General features: G+C 46.8%; 5 protein-coding genes across 6 annotated transcripts; 3 read left to right on the top strand and 2 right to left on the bottom strand.

Annotated features, from left to right (window-relative positions):
• The first annotated feature begins 252 nt into the window (after positions 1-252).
• On the top strand, positions 253-1,894 carry LOC6594964 (elongin-B). Its single transcript, XM_002020296.2, has 4 exons — positions 253-579; positions 828-921; positions 1,052-1,196; positions 1,347-1,894. Exons 1-4 carry the CDS (start codon positions 577-579, stop codon positions 1,459-1,461), a joined length of 357 nt encoding a protein of 118 aa, XP_002020332.1. The 5' UTR covers positions 253-576; the 3' UTR covers positions 1,462-1,894.
• A 156-nt stretch (positions 1,895-2,050) lies between these two features.
• On the bottom strand, positions 2,051-3,134 carry LOC6595068 (esterase GA18864). Its single transcript, XM_002020297.2, has 2 exons — positions 2,634-3,134; positions 2,051-2,568 (listed from the first exon to the last, which is right to left on the bottom strand). Exons 1-2 carry the CDS (start codon positions 3,079-3,081, stop codon positions 2,147-2,149), a joined length of 870 nt encoding a protein of 289 aa, XP_002020333.1. The 5' UTR covers positions 3,082-3,134; the 3' UTR covers positions 2,051-2,146.
• A 186-nt stretch (positions 3,135-3,320) lies between these two features.
• On the top strand, positions 3,321-4,559 carry LOC6595069 (transcription factor A, mitochondrial). 2 transcript variants are annotated; one of them, XM_002020298.2, is made up of 3 exons: positions 3,323-3,486; positions 3,574-4,152; positions 4,208-4,559. In XM_002020298.2, the coding sequence occupies exons 1-3, from the start codon at positions 3,422-3,424 to the stop codon at positions 4,332-4,334; spliced, it is 771 nt and encodes a 256-aa protein (XP_002020334.1). In that variant the 5' UTR covers positions 3,323-3,421; the 3' UTR covers positions 4,335-4,559. The 2 variants fall into 2 exon arrangements, with proteins under 2 accessions (XP_026843560.1, XP_002020334.1); XM_026987759.1 differs by having other exon boundaries at positions 3,321-4,152.
• Positions 4,560-6,768: 2,209 nt separating this feature from the next.
• LOC6595071 (fatty-acid amide hydrolase 2) lies at positions 6,769-18,806 on the bottom strand. Its single transcript, XM_026985246.1, has 5 exons — positions 18,487-18,806; positions 18,334-18,397; positions 13,627-13,807; positions 8,809-8,856; positions 6,769-8,735 (listed from the first exon to the last, which is right to left on the bottom strand). Coding segments are annotated over exons 1-5 (1,725 nt in total). The 5' UTR covers positions 18,488-18,806; the 3' UTR covers positions 6,769-7,304.
• Positions 16,399-18,002, top strand: LOC6595072 (succinate--hydroxymethylglutarate CoA-transferase). Its single transcript, XM_026985252.1, has one exon. The coding sequence runs from the start codon at positions 16,572-16,574 to the stop codon at positions 17,892-17,894; it is 1,323 nt and encodes a 440-aa protein (XP_026841053.1). The 5' UTR covers positions 16,399-16,571; the 3' UTR covers positions 17,895-18,002.
• Positions 18,807-19,133: the final 327 nt, after the last annotated feature.

Below are 19,133 nucleotides of genomic sequence, written 5' to 3'. Positions count from 1 at the left end.
AAGTTTAGTGGAAATTTTTGTTGACCGGTTTGGCTTAACCCATACATTATAAACAAACAAGTAGAGATGAGAATTTAAAGTTAACCAGTCTTGTAGAAATTGTAATGTAATATTCCACAGAATATCCAAAACGAGGAATATGATGCAACTTGAATACAAATAATTCGTCAGTATATTTACGGTATATTTTGAAATATGTGACGTAGTTTCGGTATATTTCTGAGGGTCGGTCACTGAACAGAATAGGCCTGACAAAATCGTAAAAACGAAAACTTACAAGTGCGGGGAAAAGAGCGGAAAGCTGTTGCACGTCTTAAAATTGGCACAAACTGGACCTACAAACCCTCCACAAGGATCAAGAAATTGTAGTAGTAGCGCTCTGCGAAGGGGGTGGCATAATAGATAAAATCCAGCCGATCGAACCACCGCCAAAGGAAGCGCCGCCCACGCCACCAGAAGTATCGTCCAGCGCCAACAACAGCACAGCAGCAGTAGCAACAACAACGTAGTTGTAGTAACCTTCTCGCACTTGCAGTAGTAAACAAAAGGCAACTAACAAAACAAACATTTGGCAACATGGTGAGCGTGCCCCCAAAGCCGGCCCCGGCCCTTGAGCAGCTGCAGGACGACGACTTTCGGCGCATCATATACATATGTACACGCTCACACATACAGGCACGCACACGCGGACGTGCCGAGTGAATAATCGTGACATACAAAAGTGCCGTACCGTGCCTCGCGCTGTCGTCGTCGTCGCTGCCGCTGGTTGAATCACTGAACTTTGACCGAAACGAACCTTTTGCTAATGCCACTCTCCTCCCTTACAGGACGTGTTCCTCATGATCAGAAGGCAAAAGACGACGATTTTCACGGATGCCAAGGAGAACACTACCGTTGCCGAGCTGAAACGTATGATTGAAGGTGAGCGAGCGTGTGTCGGTGTATTCTTGTTTGTTCCTATTTATAGAGCAGCGATTTGTTCGTTGTTTCATTTGTTGTAGTTTGCATGAAAACAAAGATTGATTATTAAGTAATTTGATTGGTTTTTTAGGCATTCTAAAAGTACAAGTCGTCGATCAGCGGTTATACAACCAGGACAACGACATTATGGAGGATGACAGCACGTTGCAGGAGTACGGCGTGACGGTATCCACGGCGAAGGCACAGTCGCCGGCGCAACTGGGCTTGACATTCAGGTAGGAAGCTCGCTCGAGAATCGCTGATAAGCAGGTTATCAGCTGTCTGTGCACGTGTCCCTGCTCCCCTTCGAGCCGAAGCCATTGAATGGGTTGAGACACTGATTAGCAGCTGGATCTGATGGAAGTTGTTTCTTTTCTTTTTTCTAGGAACGATATGGGCGACTTTGAAACACTGGATATGACGCCATACTCAGCTCCACCCGACTTACCAGAAGTGATGAAAAACCAAGAAGCCTCAAACGGACAGGAGGCAGTCGCATAAAATAGAATCCCAAACCATACACAACATCCATCATGAGCAGCAGCAGCAGCAGTCACAGGCATGTCCCTGCTATCCGTTGCATGCGAGGGATAACTTGTCTCCAGACAAACTGGGGCAACTACTATCAGATCTAGATCTAGGTCTACGCTGTCGCTGTTGCTCTCGCTTGTCCCATACAAATATACAAGAAGAAAAACAAAAAACACGAAGAGTCAAGCGCTCGATGCAATGCAATATGTTTCGAATTGTACTACGATTTCTACTCTCTGAAAACCGCATCAACTACAGCCAAACCAACAACATCTGCAGCCACAATAGCTAAATATGCATTTTTTCGTTGTTTTTTTAGCAAGGAACAATACTGATTCTAATACAAAATTATTGTACTCTTGGAATGGGATTTTAAATATTCGGCTTTAACCTTTACCCACAATTTATTTGTTTCTTTTTTATGGAATTTATACGAATTTGTTGAAGAAAAAAATACACAGTCATAAAAAAAGTTCAAAGCTATTGCAATCCTCAATACTAAATCCTACTACAGCCAGAAAAGCAGTGAAAACGGTGAATATTTCAACAAAATTATTGGGCTCCTAACTATTTTATTATAATTTATAATCAAATTATTATTTTTGTAATAATAAGATTTAATTATTATTAAAAACGAAGAAAGAAACAAAATCAGCTAATCACTATCGTCCAGATCCGAGCCGGCGGCCGCCGTTGCAGCGGCCACCTCAGCATCGTTGGCATCGCCATCGTCGTCGTTGTCCTCCGCCCCGCTCTCGATGAACGAGACACTGCTACTCTGCTGCAGCTCCAAATGCTCCAAGTACTCCTGCAGCCTATCTTGAAAGAAGTTGATGTAGGTCTGCTTCTGCTGCGCCGTGGCCGGAAAGTAGTGGCCGCCGCCGTGCTCCAGAACCTCGACGTTCTTGAAGTGTGACGCCAGCAATGCGCTCATGTCTTTGGGTATGATTTCATCGCTTGAGCCATAGATATGGAGGGTGGGTATGCTGACAGGCTCTTCGTAGGCACTCATATGCACCAGGCTGCCGGACACAAAGCCCGAGGAAAGCACAGCAAACTCAGGCCGGATGGAGGTCACTAGAAGGGTAGACGATTGATATTATCCGACTGTTGATGAATTCGTCCGATCAAGATCTACTTACACTTTTTTTTGGCCAGACCGCAAATCAAACCCACGAAGCAGGCCCCTTGGGAAAACCCAAGGAGTCCTTGGAACGGTCCTTGCGTCTTCCAGGCCTCTTCCACAAGGCGCAGACTGTCTTGGAAGCCAAAAGCCGGTCCCCCCTTGTTGGTGCCCTTGAATGTGCCATCATCTTTGTTGGCCCACCAACTGCGCTGCTCTGGAACCGGCTCGGCGGCGGACTCTAGCGGTGCTGCAATGTGCGGCGCAGAGATGAACACAAATTCGGCATATTTTGAAGTAAATTTTCGGAATGATCCTAATTTGTTTTTGAACGCATCCCCGTCTTGGCGGTATCCGTGAAGGCAAAGGACGCGCACTTTCTCGGTGATTTCCAACTTGGGCTGCTGTTTACTGGAGCTAGCACGACTCGAACTAGGAGCTTCTACTGCTGCATCATTGTTGGTCATCTTGAGTAGGCCGTTTATCCTGGGTTTTTTAAACAATAAAGTCTCGCCAATAATAAATTTCAGGTTAACTGCAGGCAGCAACAGCTGTAACATGGCAACTCTGCAGCTTCGTGAATATATCGAAGCTATCGCTGTAAGTCGAGGCGATGTTTACTGTAAAACTAACGACAAGGTGGCAGCTCTACATCCATCAAATGCCGCATTTTTTACGTAAATCTTATTAACAACAAAAGCAACAAGTTTTCTGTGCCTTTTCAGTCGACAACAATATCTGTAGTACAAAGTAAAGAAGCTACAGAAGTCTGTTCAAAGCGCCACAGCAGGAGAACAAATCCTAAAAATGATATTTACAACAACGCTACTGTCGCGGGGGTCCATCATCGGGTCGCTAATCAACAAAGTCAGGCAAGTTGTAGCCAAAAATCAAGACTCATCTGCAGTTCCTATTCAAATCGACAAACAATTTACACCCACAACAACCTGCGCCAACAGACCCCTAGCCGTTGCCAACATCAGCAACAGTCCCGTTCAACAGTCAAAGACAGTCGAGGAGCAAGTGGGGCTTCCTCCCCGCCCCAAGAAGCCGCTGACCCCCTATTTCCGATTCATGCGTGAGATGCGACCAAAGCTGATAGCTACCAATCCGACCATAACCACCATTGAGGTGGTTCGTCAACTGGCAAAGAGCTGGGTGGATGCAGATACCAATCTGAAGGAGCGTCTACAGGTGGAGTTTAAGAAGGACCAGCAGGTTTACCTTGAGCAGCGCACAAAGTACGACGCTACGCTAACCGACGAGCAGCGTGCCGGCATCAAGCAGCTGAAGAAGGACATTGGCGAAGCCAAAGAGCGCCGGCAACTGCGCAAGCGGGTCAAAGAACTTGGACGCCCCAAGAAGCCGGCCTCAGCCTTCCTGCGCTTCATCATCAGTGAGCGCGTGAATACCCCGCAAACGCCACAGCAAACGTACCGTGAGTGGCATCAGAAGACGACGGCCAAGTGGTCCCGCCTCTCCGATGCCGAAAAGGCCGTCTACATTCAAGAAACACGCAACGAGCTCGAGATCTACAAGTGGGTTGTGCTCTCAGTTAACGTGTACACCATTTGCTAATGTTTTATTTTGCAGAAAAGCCATATCCGTTTGGGAGGAGAAAATGATACGTCTGGGCCACATCGATGTTGTGCGCCACGGCAACCTGATTGATCCCCCCGAGCCAAAGACGCGCAAGGCCCAGCCTGTCAAGGAGAAGTAATCTTCTCTAACTTCTTGACACGTGCCCCACGCCATCACATTTTCCATTTCTTCATATTGTTTTTCTTCATCGAAAATTGTTTATGTTAAGCATTAAAGTTTAAATGCTCGCCTAAGTATACATAATTTAGAATTGTTCCTGCAGCTGCTACAAGTAAATTTTAGTAACTTTCTGGACTATGTACATAGATTCAGCATTAAATATAGAGTTTGTCGAGTAAACCAAGCTGGAGCGTGCCTGTCTCAATCGCAGTTAATCTAGGCTAAAATATAGTAATCTTTCGCCTCTGCCAACACGTTGCGTGTGGAGCAAGCACGTGGCATCGAAGAGATTGCATATAGAATCGGGCGACTAACGGAATGGGAATCCGTTAGTAGCACGTGTCTGAGTCTTACGGGGTTAAGATCACACTTGATATTCAGTTGATTTAACACGGTAATCGACACAGTTTTAATCTCTCTACGTAGATCACGGTAAACAAATATGCAGTTTGATTTGTCACCTCAAATGCGTAGAGTTCAAGGGTTCCAATTATTGGTACAGTCAGACTGGCGTTACAGCTACTTATAGATAGATAGAAGACTAGGGGACTGCGTTTGGGACAAGACACAACCGCTCGCTGCTCGATTCAGTTTTCAAATGAACGATGAAATGACATGCTCGGCCGACGTAGCCGTAGCCATGGCCAGGCTTGGCTGGAATGCCGAAAGACTGGAATGACATTTCCGCTTCTCCGGTCAGAGCAGTCTCTCTCCGGTCTCTCCGGTCTCTCCCTCTCTCCGTTGCTCTGCCTGTCAGCAATTGCTGACTTCGGCTGTAAATTCGGCATCGCATCCAAGGCAAACGCCAACAACAAATTGATAAGAGCACATACTTGAGATTGGTCAGTCAGGGGCGGACTGGACTGTATTGAGGGAGGGTTTTCTATACAATTTCCACAAACAATTATAAGTGTCAAGAGCAGTCTATCAGTGGCAGAGCGAGATATGTGTTTATTTGTAAACTATATACTACTAAGATCAATACAGCAGGTAGGCGCTCGCACCCCCGTTCGCCCCTGGGCTCGACGTTTTGTACAGTTTCCAGATTCTCTCAGTCCCGCGCTTAGCTGACATTTGAAACTGTTTCTGCTCTCTGGAACGCGCTCTCAGCCAGTGGTTCCAGGTAAGCAGCTGGAACACACGTTCCAGCGAGGGAGAGAGCAAAGACAATGAGAGGCTCTGGAGCTGTCTCTGCTTCCAGCTAATTCAACGGCTCAACAGGTAGTGGAAGCATGACTTGATGTTTTCATCAATTTGGTCGCCATGCTGCTTGGTTTTCCCCTCGTAAGGCCTTTCCCTCCACCTCCTCCTCCTCCTTCTCGATTGAAGACAAATGAAAAGGTTTTCACCTAATTTTTCAAGACACAAGATAATCTTCACCAGGTTTTCGAATGGCATTGGCCAGAGCATTTCAGAGCGCCGCCACCCCAACGGCCACCACATTCTTAAGCAAGAATTTGAAGTTACCTCCGATGTTTTGGCCAAATAACACGTTCATAGTGGCGGCGGCAGCAGCGGAATTGCGCAAGCCATATTGGCAAAACCTTGAGCTACTCCAAAAGCCAAAAAAACACACAACAACACACACAATGTTTTTTTTTTGTAATAGAAACTCAAAAAACTAACCAAATGCAATGCTAAATGCGGCAAGTGCCTGCGCTCTGCGCTCTGAGCCTGGGGCCTGGCCAGTAAAATCTGTCTAAATTTCGGCAGAAACTCAGAAATGACAGAAATGCATTTGAGGCTGGGAAACGGCTGCGCATGCGCACGATTAAGCCTTTTGAGATAAGAATTGGCCAGCCTGGAACCAGCACAGAAAATACAAAATCTGTAAATCATAAAAATAAATGCCACTCTTGGCCATAATTAATATTATTTATGTGCCATGAAATCGACACCAAGTAATAACTGTGAAAATGTCAGAATGATTTGCAAAAAAAACCATGTCTTTTATCTCCTTAGAGTGTTATGAATTTTGTTTCAGTGTAGAGGTTCTTTGGTTCTAAAATGATATCTTTCGAAAAAAGTCACAATTCCCTGTGGGGATGGGATTTTCTTCTTAAATACTATTCATTTTTTCCAGTGTGCAGGTTCCGCTGGTCTCCGTGCTCGGGAGCCAGTCAAGTGGAACCGTTTATAATGCTTGCCTGCACTAGTAGCGCTAGTAGTTAGTTACTTACTTGTTTGTTTGCGCAGATATTGCAGATGTATTGTCTCCCCAGTAGCTGTATTTTCGTAGATACTGAGCCCAATTTTCCATGCAGTTGGAACTCCGATCTCCCCCCGTGGCCCGCTGTCTGGCCGATGCCCAGCTAAGCAGCTTCGAGCGGAGGCCAACTTCTTTTTGGGGTATTGCGCCATAGAAGTCTTATAAATTAGTTGTGAATTTTCGGTTAGTTTTCTGTTTATGTTTATTCAACACATTTTGTTCTTGGGCCAAAAGAGTTGTCGGTTTTTCGTTGATTCGACAGTGACTGCTACAAAAATATTCACATACAATACATACAGAATGGTTTTTTTTTATCGATCTTTGCCATGAGTGGGGCATAAACCTAAGACTTAGAAGCTAGGGGGAATATTTACATATATAGTATATAGAGTTAGATAATACGATGTAAAAGATTGGAGATTGGTTGACATTTAATAATTTAATACAATAGTACAATGGAGAATGAAGTTCGAGACGTGGAATTTCGAAGAGGCTCTAAAGATGATGTGTGCGGTAGGGTAGGTAGAGGGGGCGATTGGGGATTCCATTCAACTGAATTCGGGCGCTGCTTCAGCTGATAACTGTGCTTTGTCTAAGTCCGTTCAAAGTCTCTTTCTAAAGGTTTCCTAAATGATGGACCATTTTACATACAATTAGCTACAAACAAAACGAAGTACAAAAGAATCACGTGGGGACAAAGCCTTTGCGCCCGCAGGATGGCTAGCCACGCTGCTTGCTGCTGCTGCTTGCCCCGTTGCCCCCTCCGTTTCCCCCTCCGTTGCCCCCTCCGTTGCTGTTGCTGCTGCTACTGTGGCTATCCTCGGAGGGAGGTCGCACCCAGCCGCCGTAGCGGCGCTCCATCTCACGGGCCACGGCCAGACAGAGATGATCCTGGCCGGGATTGGCCACCACCTGAATGCCCATGGGCAGATTGCGGTGATCCAGGCCGATCATGCAGTTGGTCACCGGCAGGCCCAGCGTATTGAAGATGGCCATGTACATGGGCTCCAGCAGCTTGTGGTAGATCTGGTAGTGCTGGTGCGCCGTGTTTGGGAAGGTCGGGTAGAGGAAGACGCCGTCGTTGCCGAGCATCTCCTTGAATTCAGTCTTGAGCGCCTCAATGATGCTGGCCAGATGCTTGTGCCGCGAGTTGGGAATGATCTTCATGAAGTTCTGCAGGTGGCCGAATATCACCGACGGCAGAATGCTGTCCGAGCAGCCGAAGAAGTACTTGACCGTCTCCTTGCACACGGTCTTGGGCTGCTCCCCCTCCTCGGTCTTGTGGTAAATGGTCTCGATGTTCTTCATGGTGAGCATCGCCGACAGGGAGATGTCCAGGGACCACTTCATCTTCCGAATGTTCACCCGCTCGGCATTGAAGTCGCTGGCCACCCGATTGATGGCCGCATGCAGGTCCCGGCTGAGCGGCCGCATCATGCCTGAGGGCCCGTCGTTGTCCATGAAGAAGAACCGGATGCCGTGGGCACTGATCTCCTTGTCCAGCGTCAGCTTCGGTCCCGTCGGATCGCTCATGCACTTGAGCAGGAGCGGCAGATCCTTGGCATACCGCGTCATCGGAGCGATGGTGAAAAAGTCTCCCCATTTGGGGAAATCGCTCGTCGGATGATGGCCCCGGAACGAGACGGCATACGGCGTGGGCTTGTGGCCCCAGATGCCACTGAACATGGCCGGCAGTCGCGAGGAGCCGCCAATGTCCGACGTGAGGCCCAGCAGCGAGGCTCCGCTCGCCAGCAGGGCCGCCTCCCCGCCCGAGGAGCCACCCGGCGTGCGCTTCAGATCGTACGGATTCTTGGTCTGCCCCGTCACATTGTTGTACGTCTCCCAGAGCAGACACAGTTCGGGGGTGTTGGACACGAGCATTATGATGCCGCCACAGCGCTTGATCTGCTCCACCACGGGGGCATCCGATTTGGCTATCTGCGGGGTCTTGAACACCCGACCCGCCTGATTGGTCATGCCCTTGACGGCGATGCTCTCCTTGACGGTCACCGGAATGCCCAGCAGGGGCGTATGCTCCTCCATCGACTCCACGCTGTTGATGCCCATGGCGATGACATTGTCTATCTCGCGGGCCTCTTCCAGCGCCTCCTCGAATCGATCCTGGACAATGGCATTGATCAGTGGGTTCACCTGTAAAGGAACGTGCATTCCATTAGTACCGTGCCCAGCATCCGTGCCCAGCTCCTTTGGAAGTGGCTCTCACCTGCCGACAGCGTTCGATGTAGGCCTCTACGACTTCTTCGCTTTTAATCTGCAATAAGAAATAGGGAAAGGAAAATGGTTTGAATATTTCCGCTATGGCTCGCCCAGCATTTAGCACATTCGCCCCATTCCCCAGCCACATTCTCCGGTACCAGGCAGAAACAATCAATTCTAGTCTATTGAGGCAGCAACAAAAGCAATTTGTGTTAAATTAAAATCAATAAAAATACAGCCAAAGCCAGCAACAAAGCCCAACCAAACGACTCTAGAATTGCATTCATGACGTTCACTTCAGCGGCCACATGACGTATGAGTAATGCAACATAGGAATGGAGAGCAAACAAAGAGGCACAGACACGTTTCAAGCTGGAGAATAGATGTACGAATCGTGGAAAAATCCTCACCGAACAGAAGAAGTTCCTCTAACTCTGACACACCCAACCCAACGACAATCCCCGCTCTTGGGGCGAGGGAAAGGGCTGATCGGATGCAGATAGGGCGCAGTACATGTACGCTTTAAGCATAATTATTGTTATACATGTCGATTGATGTATCAATCAAAGGTATGCGTTTGGAATCGCAAGTAACAGCGTGATGGATGGATCAAAGTCTCGGTCTGACAAGCGAGCAGATGAACAGAGATATGAGTCAATGCTGGAAGGGATGGTTGGTGACTGATAGATCGACTTAGTTATCAATCACTAAGGATAGAAGGAAAGAAACGTTAAAGAAAGGCAGTAATATCCAATAACGATATCGTTAATAAGTTCAACTAATTCCACATTATAATAATTATCTAATGGAATCCAATGGATCGAGCTAGACGGTTGTGTATCAGTGTGTATTATTAGTAAAACAAGGCACTACTACACTTTGACCATTTGGTATGCAGATCTTTAATGAAGTCAAGTCTTATTTCCCAAATACTCTGAAGGCCTCTTTTGCGCACCCCCCAAAAATATGGAGATCTCCACCTGTGGGATGTTTTCCGATGATTCCCGCTTCTTTTCTCTGTAAATCAGTAGTAAAATGATGTATCATTATGATGGATCATGATCAAACCCAGAAACGGGTAGAATAAATAGATTTCTAAGACACTTTTTGTTAGTGGTACCCGAAGGAACTTTGCTCTGGGGCACTTTTCATCGATGTGGTGACAAGGGGCAGGTGGAAGGATAAGTGCTAGTCGATCGAGATCGAGAAATCAATAAAATGGTTCAATAAAATGCATAAATTATGCCTCAGAATCAATCGTGTGGCAACCTTTGATGGATTTATGCGAGTCTCATGCTAAAAACCTTCCACATCCAGCAGGTTCCTCAATCTGACAATGCTCGTACCTGCTGCTGAATTGAGACATCAAATTGCCTTACTTTTGCTTAAATGCATGCCCATGAGATGCACAAACCCCACATAAATACATGCATATTCCCATTCCCATCAACATGTACATACATAGTGCATACCCATACAGGCTCGGGGGTATGCATGTATTGTATATATAATTAAAATTAAGGCTACTTGACTTTTTCAATGACTTCCAGTGTAATAATAAATCAGAGAGGCAGCAGCAGCAGCAGCAGAGTGCAGCGGAGTGCAGGGGAGTGGCGGGAGAAACCGAGAGCAAATTGATCAAGCAAACATGGCCCAAGAGACAGCATGCAACAAGCAGGGGGCAGGGGGCAGGGGGCAAGGGGCAGGGGCAAGCAGCGAGGGAAGACGACAGACGGACAAAATCATCGACCGAAAAGCTTCGATACCGATACTCGTACCACATAATTTGTGTAAGGTAGAGAAGATCTTCTTGTTGTTGCTGCTGCTGCCGCTGCTGCGTGTGGCACAAAGCGAAAAGAGGCAAAAGGCATGTAAAGAAATCGCGACACACAGACACAGATTTGCTCATGTGCCGAGTAAACAGATGCTACTCGTGTATGTGCCACACTCAGAAAAACCCGACCCATATTTACAAGTACAAACTCGGGTTTTAAATACAAAAAATGGCAAAATTAAATAGGATTCACTTTGGGAATATGAATAAAATATATGTATTCAATTTTTCAATATACATCAAACATTTTCATACATCCGCGAAAAGGGAAATGAAAACTGTTTCTTTTGAGAATTTCCTCTCTCGAGTCCATTCTAGTGCCATAAATTTGCTGTAAACATCAAAGTTGCAGGGTTCTCTGCGCTTTTCTCTGGGTGTATATGAAGTACGTGCCAGAAAGATTGAAGAAGCAGCAGATTTAAGCAAAACAAAATAATGATGCAAAGCGAAACACGAAATGGGCGATTTCAAGTACAAATACAATTTCGTATCCACTCGCTTTTAATAAATACCATTACAAATAAATCTCAATTAAAGAACTGCAGACGGGGGCAATTAAGCGAATTCCTTCTTCGGGGCAGCAGGGAGGCTCCCTGTGACACGAGTGAATAAAGTGAATAAATCGCGTATAATATTCTAATACGGCGACTGGAGACCTCCCTCCGTAATGGCTGTACTCGTAGATGCGGTTTCTGATATAATCTCAATTACAAAACCATTTCGCTTGGCAATAGCCTCCTGCCCGCCGTGAGCGGAGTGAGGCAATGCTTAACCTATGACAATGAAACAGCCAGCAATTAAGAGTGGAAAAAACTGACAAAGCCGAAAAGCAAAAACATAATTAAAATAAAAATAATAATATTTAACAGACACACTCGTACGCACCATATGAGTGCTGGCGCGAATGAAGACCCAAAAGCAGCCATAAAAACAAAAACAAAACAAAAAAAACAACAAATCTTTTGTACCCCAGACGGAACGTGCACTAAAATATCAACTACACGGAGTGCATGCCGCAAAAGACAGTAACAAAAACAGGGCTTAGTAGCGGGCTTAGGAGGGAGGCGGGGGGTGGGAGGGGGAGTGGCACTCGATAAGGTCTGTCAAGTAGTGACCTCACACGATGTGGACCAATGAACGCCGTGAAATCTTGCATGTGCGAGGCAACCACAGCAAAAACAGCAGAGATCTCTCTCGAGTACGGAGTAGTATTCGTCATGTACGTCCCATATCCCATGCCCATGCCCAAGCCCATGCCCATGTCCACATCTTACGGATTATGCTCTCTTCAGGCCATCCGACTGTCTAGGCCGCTTGTTTCTTTATTTTTTTTTTTGCGAAATTTCTGCGCGCCCCATAAAACGCTCTTTGTTAATATCCATCCGTACTTCGGATGACTAATTCCCTTGCTTTTTCAATGCCTCGTGTCTATGGCTCCCGTTTTGGGCCAATTGCCTCAAGTGCTTGCGACGACACATAAAAACAAAAACAAAATAACAAAAAAACCCAAATTGATTTCGATTTCATCTGGGGTTATACTCTGGCTCTGGCTCTGGGATCGCATCATGTTTTTGAGCCGCATTGCATGGTGGATGGGATTCGACTTTGTAAGGAGTGGAATTTGGAGCCTAAAAGCAGGTTCAAGATTCTATTCTTTACTTCTTTATTTTTAACAACCTTTTGGTGGATCGACGAGTGTGCAACCAATTTTAGGCTCTCGACAAGAGAGCTTCTTTTAAAAAAGAAATCATTAGAATACTTGTCAGTTCCCAATAATGCAAGTCTGTAGCTACTATATTTATAACAATAGTAAATTGTCCTTTAAGAATGAGCCTACTTTTTTTAACAAAATGAAATACATATGTGGTTCTACTGCAATGATGAATGAAGAGGAAATTCTTAAATATCACTATCCTTTATCATGAGAGCTTTGCTGCTTTGTCTAAGATCAAATGTTTAATAAATTGTAGATGGGGATTAGCTTAAGATTTAAGATAAATATCAAGGTGAATACACGGTTATCAAAAAGTGGAATATTTGATTAGAAAAAACAATAGACTTGATTTTACTGAAAACTAATTTTAATAAGGAATAATATATTTTACTTTTTGCTAGAAATTGGAAGTGGTGACGCATTAAGATCACTGAAAATAGTGGTCCGATAATCCTAGAGACTTAGACCGATTTTGCCGTTCCCTCTAGACCTGCCCGCACTTTCCGGCCTATCCGCTTTCCCTTCTTTAAATCAAACTTGATCTTTGGATTGAAAAACAATCAATAGTTCAAATATTAAAACTCCTTTCTTATTTACTCTGCTATATTTCCTTTAGTTGTTAATATTTTAATATGTATGTATATGTCTATGGAACAAATAAATAATTATTAACCAGATCGTTTGAGGCGTTGGCCTCCAGGGCAAGCTAATTTATGCTCTGGGAAGGGTATCAAACCCCTAGCTCGGTCCCCTTGTACATTTTTTATAGCCCGCTCGTGTAATTGAAATGTTAGGGGCCGAGTGAGTGCCACAGACTCGGACGCGACTTTTAAGAGACTCAATAAAGTGACAACAAAAACAGCGGCAACAATAACAAAATAAATAAATGAAAAGTAATATCTTTGTCTTATGCGTTTTTCGCTTTCTGCCGAAATTCAGAGGCAAAGGTGAGGCCAAGTCTGGGGCGAGGCGGTGTCTGAGAGTCCAAGTCTGAGGCGGAGAGGACCGACGACCGACGACCGACGACCTGCTAATGTGCGAGCTTCACCTAATGGGGAGATGTCTGTGCCTCCGGGCAATCAACATTGCCTCAAACTTTGCCACAATGTATCTAATGGATGTGGCAACCGATAGTGGTGCTGGTGGTGCTGCTGCTGTGGCAACAATCTGGTGGCTGGCTATTGATTTTGCAAGATTTGCAAGGCCTGGCCATTATTTTTGTTGGTTTCTTTGCGCAAGTGGCCTAAATGAACGGAGAGAAAATGGAGCGTACTTACCTTTCGGGTGCGAATCAGCTTGGCCAGATCGACGGCAGGTATCTCCAGCAGGTGGCTGCGTATCGGAGGCAGCTTGCGCCGTATCACCTTGATGTTGGTGTACCGGCTGTAGGGCACCACGAACCAACTGAAGACAATCATGGCCGAGCGGAGGAACCGGCGCATGATGTACCCCAGGATCCTGGAACAAAGTAGCACAGCAATTTTGACGGCTTTGCGGTTAACACTGAGGGAAGAAAGAGAGCGCCCACTGTATCTCGCAGATATATGGCGCTGAACTGCACTGCACTGCACTCCACTGCACGGCTCTGGGGCGGCTCTGCACAGAGACAGACAGGCCAGTGTCTGAACAGGTTGGCAGGATTGTGCAATATTGCAGCTGACTGCAATTGACGGCAAAAGAGCCAGCAGAGACGAAGGCAACTGCTGCTGCTGCTGCTGCTGCTGCTGCTACTGCTGCTGTTTGTGATATTTATTTTCGCTTGCACAATTCACTTGAACGACAACGAACACTGGCTGAGGGGATCTGTGTGCGATGCCTTTTTGGTCAGTTGGCTAATACGTTGCGTTACTTTCTTGGGCCCCCGACTTTATCAGCTATATAGGAAAACTAGTTTTGCCTAGCCAAAGTATCTCTGGGATGCACTCGCATATGATTCGACTGGCGCTGCACACGCATGCGCAACGTTTCTCCGGCTTTCATTTTGGTTACACTTTAGCTATGTGTGTGTGTGTCTTATCACATTCCAGGCTTCTTTCGGGGCTCCTATCAAAGTCGGGTTTTCTATCTGGATCTGACCCCGAGCTCGGATGAGTCCGCTGGAGGTGGGCAAGCGAACCGAGCTGAAGCGAACTGAAGCGAACTGAAACGAACTGAACCGACGCGAACCGACGCGAACGAGACGAGCAAAGCAAATAACGTGGGGGCTAGCACGCCCCAAGGTATTTAAAGCGCTGCTTGCTAGAGAGAGAGTGCTGCTTGAAGCTCGCTCTCCCTCTGTGGGTCTCTCTCTCTCTCTGTGTGGTTCTCTCTTCGGCGCTGTTAAGCTTCTGTAGGCCCCCAAGGAAACGGATTGGCTCTGACTAAGCATCAGATACAAGTGCGTCAATGCCACCGTTTGCCACCGCGGATTACCATCCCTGCAATTATTAACATGCCCTGACCCGATGAACCCCCCATTACCAGAGATCGGAATTGGAATGGCTTTCAGTTGTAAACAATAGGGAGGACCCGTATGGCTAATTACACACACAAGTCTGCTCTCTGTTTGCTTTTTCTTTGGAGAGCACTTACTGTAATGTTATGCATGCTGACCCCTAGTTACAGCCCGGCCTGAGATCATCGGCATTCAAACAAAGGAACACTGCGGCGTCATCCGGTGTATAAATATTGATTCGAGAAGAGCTTTCCGGGGGAAAACCCTGCTGCAGTCTATTTAGAAAAGTGTGAAAACAATATTTCACAAGAACTCAAACTCGAAACTCGAACCCTGAACCCATTTAGTATCACGCTCCCTTCATAAATAAATGGGTTGGATACGAATCCGACGCTAGTAGAGCCCGTGTCAATGAATCAGTTCGATTCTGCCCCATTCATAGCTATCACTGCACGCGTACGAGAGTACTTACTGGTCACATGTTTGTGTCCAATCAATCAGTCCCTTAATTAATAATCATTAAGAAATCGAAGCTAATATATCGCACGTCAATACATCCGTTTGATGTTCCCTAATGATTACAAAAATATGGGCTACCCCCGAACAGCTCCGCGATAGATCTGCTATTTATTGTAGATAATAACCTGCACACATAGATTACAGTGATAGATTGAGTGTTGTTGAATCAGTTTAGATACTAGCATTCAGCTCTATAGATTCCAATCGGGTAAAGTAATCATAGATCTACGTCAGCGGTTGGTGAAAAAGAGAATCCCCGAGAATGCAAAAGCAAAACACACTTTAGGTTGGATCAACCGTATGTCTTTCTGTAAGCAAGTATGATTTATACTTTAGGGGCATGTTATAAGGAGCTTGAGTGTCGGGTGTAAATGAAGACTTGCGCAGGAAGGGCCCTAATACCTAATTCAGATCCTGAATACAGATCAATACAGCACGTGGCGATGAATCAATCCAATTTGGATCACTAACGATTTGTTTACAGAGCATGCGATGACCTCAAGGGTCTGCGTGAGGGCCCACTGATTCGTCTGACACTTATGGTGAGCATTCAGCCGTAAGTTACTTATCTACGACAATAAAATTGCTTTTTAATTGTGCGAGCCATTAGAAAATAATTGCAGCATATTAGGGACTGGCCGTACATTTTTCAAGAACAACAGAACACAAATATATACTCTTAAATGTTAGCAACCAAACTAATCATTTAGATGGCCGAATACTTGGTCTCGGATCACGCCATCCAAGATGTCAGCTAGGTGGCATAATTACAGAGAACGAATCAGAACGATAATAACCTGGCAGCGACGGAGAGCAATAAAAGATCTCATGCTCTGCTGTAATGATATGGCATCTGGGCTTATTAAACTCCGATTGTGCTGTGGTTCCCCACACGACGCGAGGGACGAGTTTTACAGTCATGATTTGAAAGGATTCGGACTCGCGAGTGGGAATTCCCAAGGTGAAACGTAAATCGAGTAATATTGGTGGGGGGAGGCCATGCTCTTCTCTTAACCTGCTTATGACAGTTGAGTTATCTTGCTCTCTCTTTTCAGTACGCGCTGTCTCTTAAGAGTGCGCTATAAAAGATAACAGAAAGATAGAGACAGAGAGAGAGAGAGAGGGAGAGCTCCAAAAAGCTTCCGCTTGGGGGCCTTTTGCCAGTGACGATAAATGTGTTCGCGGATCAAGTTGGATCGCAAAACTTTCCATCGCCGGAGCATACATACTCGCAGATAGCCACTAGATAAGTTGGCAGCCGGCTCCCCAATGTTGTCACAGCGACTCCATCCGCTACTCTGTCGTGGCTTTGTTAATTACAGAGTTTGTCAGAGCTTGAGAAACTTTGCAGCCGACGCCGGCGAGAACAATAACAGAGATAATGCTACTGCGGACGAGCGTCATCATCCGCTGAAGGGCGTGCGCATTTTGGACTTGACCCGCATCATTGCCGGCCCCTACTGCACCATGGTGCTGGCCGATCTGGGGGCAGAGGTCATCAAGGTGGAGCGTCCGCATTTTGGCGATGAGGCCAGAAAGTGGGGACCTCCGTTCCTGGAGCATAGCAAGGATGCCGCTTACTTCCTCGCCCAAAACAGGAACAAGCAGAGCGTGTGCATTGATCTGAAGCGTGGCCGGGCACTGCTCCACAAGCTGGCCGAGATCAGTGATGTCCTGGTGGAGAACTATGTCCCAGGCACCCTCGATCGCTACGATCTGGGCTACGAGCAAATGAAGAAGGTCAATCCCAAGCTGATTTACTGCACTCTCAGTGGCTACGGATCGGTGGGGCCATATGCCAAACGTCCGGGCTACGACGTGATTGCTTCCTCCGTGGGCGGCTTGCTCCACATCACTGGGGAAAAGGAGGGGCCGCCCAGCAAGGTGGGTGTGGCCGTCACGGACGTGGCCACCGGGCTGTATGCCCATGGAGCGATCCTGGCAGCCCTCTATCAACGTGAGAAGACACAGCGTGGCCAGAAGATCGACGTGGATTTGCTCTCCACCTGCTGCTCCCTGCTGATAAATGTCGGCAGCAACTATCTGAACGCGGGCACCGAGGCCCGGCGATGGGGCACAGCCCATTCCAGCATTGTGCCCTACCAGAGCTTCAAGACCAAAGATGGCTATCTTACTCTGGGGGCCGGCAGCGATGCCCAGTTCGTGGAACTGTGTCGTCTGCTGGCGGTCGAGCCGGTGGCGGAGGATCCCAAATTCAAGACAAACAAAGACCGAGTCCAAAATCGCGAGGAGTTGGTGCAACTGCTTGAGCAGATTCTGGCGCAGGATAGCTCCAAGAACTGGATGAAGCGCTTCGAAGGTGCACCGTTCCCGGTGGGTCCGGTGAATAGCATTAGCGAAGTGTTCGAGGACGAACATATCCAAGCCATTGGTCTGGTAAAGACTCTGCCGCATACTCGCGATGGATCCGTCAAGGTGGTCGGACCGCCTGTGGTTTACAGCGAGGCACGCAACGACGCCCGCACGGCGCCACCCATGCTGGGCGAGCACACGGATGCCGTGCTGAGCGACCTGCTCGGCTACGGGCCTGAGGAGCTCGCCTCGCTGAGGGATCAGGGGATTATCCAGTAACCCTTGCCATGTAAATCCTATCTGCTATCCTATACGCATGTTCTGAAACTATAAATCTAATCGCAAGTGTCGAAGGCATTTAGTAAAATAAATGGGCACGTCGTCTTCCTTGTCTCCATCTTTCATTATGCCGGTAAGAAGAGTTTCCTGTCACTGCCACTGCCAGGCCTGATCCTCGAATCCTCCTCCCATCTATATATGTTCTGTAGTTCTCGACGGAACATGTGCCATGGAGCCAGCGCACGAAACGGCAGAAGGCGATCATTGTGCTGTTCTACGCTCTGATGCTGACCCTTATCATCAATATCGTGGGCTGCATCGCCTTTTATTGCGTGTTCAAGCACAACGAGAAGTACTCTATGAAAATGGCCGAAGCAAAGCAGGCCAAGGACAAGCCTGAGGAAGCCCTGCAGAGGATGTCGAGCACGAGTTCTCTTACCTGAACCTGAGAATGTCCAGCTGCAGGCTCACATATGCAAATATCGATTTTAGCAACTTCGTCACTGCGTGGCGACAGGGCAAATGAAAAGGAAAATGGGAAAAAATGAGCAAAATAAAGAGCACAGGGATGGTAATCACGGGAGAGACTCACTTTTAAATCAACTACAAATACCACCTATTCGAATAGATTCCCTGGAACTAATGGTTAGTTATTGCACTTTGTGTAGACCGAGATCGTCCGCTCACGACAGCGACAGAAAATGATTTGTTTTTGTTTGTCAGTGGAAAACGCTGCTGCCAAAAACTAACAATGTTCGCCGCGCTGCCTGCGCCGGTGTGTGGGTTGGGGTCGCCGTCGCCGTCCCCCCGTCAATGGCATATTGCGGCTTGTGTTGGCTTTTGGGCTGTGGGCAAAGTGCACCCCTGGGTGGAGCTTCAAAGCGCTGATCGCGTCGTGAGTTTGGATTTCACACTTATTGTAAACCGCAAGATTCTCTCCACTAGCCCCACCTCACCCCACAAATAAATTAACAGTTATTCAAAAGTTATTCTACTGCGGGAGCAGTGTGACCAGTTAAGGTCTCAAGAGCGCTTGTATTTGTTTTCATTTAAATTATATTATATTCAAAAGCTTTACAGCTCGTGTGAGAACCTTTTCTATGGTGTCATAGATCACAATTCAATTCAATGGATAAATTTGGGCGGAAAAATTTCAAAAAAGTCAACAGCTGAACCAGCCAGCACTGCAAACTCTTGCTATCGATTAGCTTTGGTATTTTTGACAGATACAAAATATCA

The sequence above is a fragment of the Drosophila persimilis genome, unplaced genomic scaffold (assembly GCF_003286085.1).
Source record: "Drosophila persimilis strain 14011-0111.01,24,50 unplaced genomic scaffold, DperRS2 tig00000000-arrow-pilon, whole genome shotgun sequence".
In the NCBI taxonomy this organism is placed as follows: Eukaryota; Metazoa; Arthropoda; class Insecta; order Diptera; family Drosophilidae; genus Drosophila; species Drosophila persimilis.
Note: the sequence above shows the minus strand (reverse complement) of the source record. Positions and strands in the feature narration are given on the sequence as shown.